The sequence below is a fragment of the Propithecus coquereli genome, unplaced genomic scaffold (genome assembly GCF_000956105.1).
Source record: "Propithecus coquereli isolate 6110/MARCELLA unplaced genomic scaffold, Pcoq_1.0 Scaffold323, whole genome shotgun sequence".
NCBI lineage: Eukaryota > Metazoa > Chordata > Mammalia > Primates > Indriidae > Propithecus > Propithecus coquereli.
Genome location: NW_012148875.1, coordinates 1447280 through 1453651, shown reverse-complemented (window position 1 = coordinate 1453651; position 6372 = coordinate 1447280). Strand labels below are relative to the sequence as shown.

Here is a 6372-nt window from a genome sequence, read left to right as displayed (position 1 = left end):
TTTCCATGTCAGAGTGAAAGGTCAGAATCTACCCGGGCTTCACATGAGTGCTCACTACACAGACGGAGAAAGACGCCTAGGATCAGCTCAGCGCCAGAGTGAGGGAGGGAGCGAAGAGGGCGTCTCCGGTCTCTGTGGAAACCGCCCTTCCCCGGTTTTCCGGACCTTGTCCTTCTCTCCTCTCCGCCTCTGATTGGAGCAGGCTGTCAGTGGGCGGTGCGCCGGGGAAGGGGCGGGACTTCATCCTCGTCCCGGAGCCACTCGCATGAACGTACTGACGTCACGCAAAACGCCGCTGCCTTGTCGCCCAGCTTGTGCAACCCCAGCGGAGCCGCTGGGTTTATCTCAGAGGGGCGTGAGCGGCCTGCTTGGCGGGGTCGTAGGCCTGGGCGCCGGCAGTCTCTAGCACCCCTTTTCCTGCCTGGTGCTCCCGGGCGCGTCCGTCTAGTCGTCATGGAGCTGGTTTTAAACCGAGCGGATTATTTACAGGTAAACCCAGGGATGAGGCGGGCGCTGAGCTGGGGGAGTCCCGTTCCCTGAGAGGATTCGTTCCTTCTACTGACGTAAAGCGGGGTCGCCAGGAGCGGCTGCGGAGCCGAAGGAGCTGTGCTGGGTGCTGCCCTCCCGGCTCCCCTCATCGCGGGCGGCTCCGCTTTGTCTGTGACTGTCCGCTAGGACTGGGAAAGAAGCGGCGCAAGCTCCCGCCGTGCCGGCGCGGGCCGGGTCCTGAGGATGCTCCCCGCGTCCTGACGCGGTCTGATCCCGAATTCCTCCCCCAGGCCCTTCCCGCCTTCTCCCCACCTGCAGCTAACTCCTGAATCTCCATCTCTACCCGGTCCCTTCTCCCGAGCGCCAGACACTTGTTTTTTACTGTGAGCTGGACCACATCAGTCATATCATAATAAAAGCAATGCCAACCGTTTATTGTGCATCTAGGTTATTCTGAGAGCTTAGCATACACAAATGTTTAATCCTTTTAAGAATTTTCAAAGTAGTCAGTATTAGAAAAGAGGATCCAAGGGCTTAGAGAAGCTAAATAATTTGCTTATTGCTAAAAATTATGGAGTTGCTGTTTGACTCAGAGTCACGGACTCCGGAGCTGGTGTTCTTTCTGTTATACCACACTGCCTTCCAGAGGTCTTTCAGACCTAGAATTCTCTCTCCCAATTCCCCATCTCCCCCTTTTTTAGCTATCCCATTTTAGCCGATGGTACAAATGTTTACCCAATTTTCCAGGGAATTATGCTAGGTACTTCCCACCTTAATATCTTCCATATCCAACTGGTCATCATGTCCTGCTGCTTTTATCTCCTAAATGTCTCTTGAATTTGTACCATTTTCCTCTGTTACCCTCAGTTTGAGTTATCATCTTCCCTTGCTTGAATAATTGAAGTAGCTTCCTATTTGGGCTCCTAGCCTCCACTTCATCTCTCTCCAAACCATCCTTCACATCTCTTGCTAGACTGATGTTTCAGAAATACAAATCTAGACAGATTACTTTAAACTTTAACACTACTCCCTGGAATGCAGAATAAAATTATATACTATATGCAAGTTCTTTCATGCTGTGTTGTTTTCTCCAACTTCTGTCCCATTAGTCCCATCCTCCTCCCCTAACAGTGATAGTTCCCTGCCAAATAAGCCGTGCTGTTTTCATTCTCTGTACCTTTTGTAAAATAATTTATATCATCAGTTAGATAGGATGTTACTGACATCAGCATGTTTGGTATTTTATTTATTTACTTATTTATTTTAGAGACAGAGTTTTTGCTTTGTTGCCCAGGCTGGAGTGCAGTGGCACAATCACAGCTTGCTGTTACCTTGAATTCCTAGACTCAAGCAGTCATCCTGCCTTGGACTCCCAAGTAGCTGGGACTACAGGAGTGAGCCACCATGTCAGACTAATTTTTAAATTTTTTTGTAAAGACAAGGTCTCGCTATGTTGCCCAGGCTGGTCTTGAACTCTTGGCCTCAAGTGATCCTCCTGCCTTGGCCTCTCAAAGTGCTGGCATTATAAGTACGAGCCATCATGCTTGGCCAGCATATTTGGTATTTTAGCAGAAATCTTCTATGTTGCATTTTTGATAACTATAACCTATTTCCAAAAATTTTTAATCACTTTAGAAAACAACTGAATGAAGTTAGAAAAGAAGGCTTCTAGAAATATTTTTTTCATAATGTTCCTTACTGGTAATGTCACACAATTATTTTTGGCGTGACAACTTTATAGGATAAATTACTGTTTTGGTTGTTTCCTATATGCTTTCTGACTTTTGTGACATATTTCATTAGAAAGTAAGTTCATAGGCTGGATACTATGGCTCACTTTTATAATCCCAGCACCGTGGGAAGCTGAGGCGGGAGGATTGCTTGAGGCCAGGAGTTTGAGACCAGCCTGGGTGACATAGTGAGACCCCATCTCTAAAAAAATGTTTTTTTAAAAGTTCATCACTGATATTAATAATTATATTGCTAATGTCAGTTAAAAGAAAAAGAAAAGCTCACTATGACCTGAGTCTGCTGATACTTTTAATCTCTGATGTAATAACTTCAAATTAAATTCACTAGGTGGCTGGTGTTTTTCCTTAGGTGGGAGTGACTTCTCAGAAGACTATGAAGCTGCTTCCTGCCTCAAAACATAAAGCTACACAAAAGGTACTGTATAGATTCTGATTGCTCTACTTTTCCCTAGCTCTGACAGTAGACAGGTTCGTATTAATAAATTATTCTTTTAAGAGTGCTAATGTTAAAGTAGAAATTAATTTTTAAAAATTTGAACAGAAGTTGGAATACCAAGGGACATTTATAGACAATAATCTTGGACATTAAAACTATTACATGCAGTTAGTAAATAGTGCAAGCAAATTTGCTAAAAATCATACTCCATTTTTCTGGTAATAATTTATTATGCTATGTGTACTGTGTCTACCAGATTGTGTATATGGAAAAAGAAATAAAAAACACAATATGATATGGAGAAAATGCTTTTTTAAAACTTTAAAATAGTTACAAATAAGATAAAATATCCAGGAATAAATTTAACCAAGGAGGTGAAAGACCTCTACAATAAAAACTTCAAAACATTGATGGAAGAAATTGAAGTGGATACAAACAAATGAAAAGATGTCCCACACTCATGGATTAGAAGAATTAATATTGTTAAAATGACCATACTACCCAAAGAAATCTATGGATTCAATGCAGTCCCTATCAAAATACCAATGACATTCTTCACAGAAATAGAAAAAAAAAAAATCCTAAAATTTGTATAGAAACCACAAGAGACCCCTAATAGCCAAAGCAATCCTGAACAAAAAGAACAAAACTGAAAGTATCATACTACCAGACCTCAAAATATACTATAAAGCTGTAGTAACCAAAACACCATGATACTGGCATAAAAACAGACACACAGACCAATGGAACAGAATAGAGAACCCAGAAATTAATCCACATATTTACGGCCAACTGATTTTTGACAAAGTTGCTAAGAACACTCACTGGGGAAAGGACAGTCTCTTTAATGGAGATGGGAAAACTAGATACCCATATGCCAAAGAGTGAATCTAGACTCCTACCTCTTACCCTATACAAAAATCAATTCAAGATGCATCAGATACCTAAATGTAAGATCTGAAACAATAAAACTACCAGAAGAAAACATAGGGGAAATGATTCAGGACATTTGTCTGGGGAAAGATTTTATGAAAATCTCGAAAGAACAAGCAGCAGAAGAAAAAGTAAACAAATGGAATTATATCAAACTAAAAAAACTGCACAGCAAAGGAAACAATCAACAGAGTGAAAAGATAATCTACAGAATGGGAGAAAATATTTGTAAACTACTCATTTGACAGAGGATTAATACCCAGAATGTAAAGAAGATGTACAAATGGCCAACAAACACATGAAAAAGTGCTCAACATCACTAATCACTAGGGAAATAAAATCAAAACCACAATGAAGGGTTGGGCGTGGTAGTTCATGCTGGTAATCTCAGCACTTTTGAGGCCAAGGTGGGAGTATTGATTGAGGCCAGGAGCTTGAGACCAGTCCAGGCAACAACATAGACCCCAACTGAACAAAAAGTAAAAAATAAAAATATAAAAAATTAGTTGGGATTGTGGTGCATGTGTGTAGTCCTAGTGACTTGGGAGGCTGAGGCAGAGGATTGCTTGAGCTCAGGAGTGCCAGGTTGCAGTGAGCTGTGATCATGCCACTGTGCTCTACCCTGTTTCTAAAAACAAAACAAACCACCACAATGAGGTATCGTGGTATCATCTCACCCCAGTTAGAATGGCTGGTATCAAAAAGACAAAAAATAAAAAATGCTGGCAAAGATGTGGCGAAAAGGGAACACTTTTGTACTGTTAGTGGGAATGTAAGCTAGTATAACCCATATGGAGAACATAGATATTTCTGAAAAACTACAAATAGAACTATTAATACTATATGATCCAGCAATCCCACTACTGGAAATTTACATGTTCACCCCCATGTTTATTGTAGCACTATTCACAATAGCTAAGATATGGAATCAACCTAGGTGTCCAACAGCAGATGAATGGATAAAGAAAATGTAGGCTATATACACAATGAAATACTACTGAGCCCTAAAAAAGAATGAAATCCTGTCATTTTTGGCAACATGGATGGAACTGGAGGGCATTATGTCAAGTGAAATAAGACAGGAACAGAAAGTTGAAATGCTGTATATTCTCTCTCACTCATATGTGGAAGCTAAAAAAAGTTGATCTTATAGAAGCAAAATGTAGGACAGAAGATACTAGACGCTGGGAAGAGTAGAGGGAAGGAAGGGATAAGGAGAGATTTGTTACAGGATACAAAATTACAGCTAGATAGGAAGAATAAGCTCTAGTGTTGTGTACCACCGTAGGGTGACTACAGTTAACAATAACATATAATTTCAAATAGCCAGGAAGAGGATATCGAACAATTGTAACACCAAGAAATATTTGAGATGATTGATATGCTACTTACCCTGATCTGATTACTATACACTCTATGTATCAAAACATCAGTATGTGTTCCATGAATATGTACAATTATTATTTGCCAATTAAAAAATAAAAAAGTGAAAAATAAAAATCTTTTGTTGCCACTTAAATTCGATCTGTAAGATCAGTACTTCTCAAACTTCTTGGTCTTAGGACCCCTTAACACACTTAAATTGTTGAGGATTTCAAAGAACTTTTGTTTATGTAGGCTATATCTATCAATATTTACTGTATTAAAATTAAAACTGAGAATATTTTATTTTAAAAAACAAGCTCATTACATTTACATAAATAACATATTTTTACTGTTTTTCAAAACAAAAAAAGAAGTAAGAGTGGCATTATGTTACTTTTTTTGTACCTTCTTTACTGTCTAGCATAAGCAGAAGCATATGGATTCTCATATCTGTTTTCTGCATTCAGTCTGTTGTGATATATTGTTTTGGTTGAAATATATGAAGAAAATCAGCTTACACTGACAAGATATTTGAAAATATGGAGGACTATTTAAATAGCTTTTCCAGATAATTAAGACTCTTCCTATTTGATGCTACATGTAAGCTTGATAAGTGGTAGTTTCTTAAACGCTAATTGCAGTGTGGAATCTCAACCATATTGACAAACTTTTCATACTTTGGTACATTAAAATCCATTGGTCTGTTTTTTCCCAAACGTGATTTTATAGCACCCAATAATGGTCGTTTAACATGACTACTTGTTGGTTCAATGAGTTACACATACCTTTCAAATGTTGACACGTTATAGAATATTATTATATTCTATGGAATATCAAATCACATTTGTTCATATCACTACTGATTTCATCAGAAAAGTTAAGTATTTCTAAGCTGTCATGCTCACAGAGTCAGATACAAGTCTTCCAAGGTGCTGATTTTCATTCGAAAGCTCAAATTTTATCATTGGCAACAAATAATATCTGTTGTTTTTCTTTTCTTTGAAGTGACAGGCTCACTTCCTTCAGTTTTAAGAAAATGTCTATGACGTATCCAAGTGCTAATAACAGTGGTTTTCAGTCATTCTTTAATTCTTAAAAATGGTGTTTCTTACACAAGGGCTTTTCCTCAAGATTGTTTTGGTATGCAGCAGAAGTACTGTATGCATACTTCCTATTTTGTTACACTAAATATTAAAAAGACATGTACTTGGGTTGAGATTTAATAAAATTAATAGTATTTATTGCTTCATCAAGGACATTCTTTTTTTTTTTTTTTTTAGACAAAGTCTCACTGTGTTTCCCCGGCTAGAGTGCCGTGGCGTCAGCCTGGCTCACAGCAACCTCAAACTCCTGGGCTCAAGCGATCCTCCTGCCTCAGCCTCCCGAGTAGCTGGGACT

General features: G+C 39.2%; 1 protein-coding gene across 1 annotated transcript in view; it reads left to right on the top strand.

The window, feature by feature from the left end:
* Window positions 1-453: 453 nt before the first annotated feature.
* The window catches only part of BBS7 (Bardet-Biedl syndrome 7), a 53803-nt gene continuing 47884 nt past the window's right edge, over window positions 454-6372 (top strand). Inside the window, exons 1-2 of the mRNA XM_012650397.1 lie at window positions 454-489; window positions 2590-2655. Of these exons, the coding sequence (XP_012505851.1) occupies window positions 454-489; window positions 2590-2655 (102 nt within the window). The remainder of the gene's footprint in view (window positions 490-2589; window positions 2656-6372) is intronic.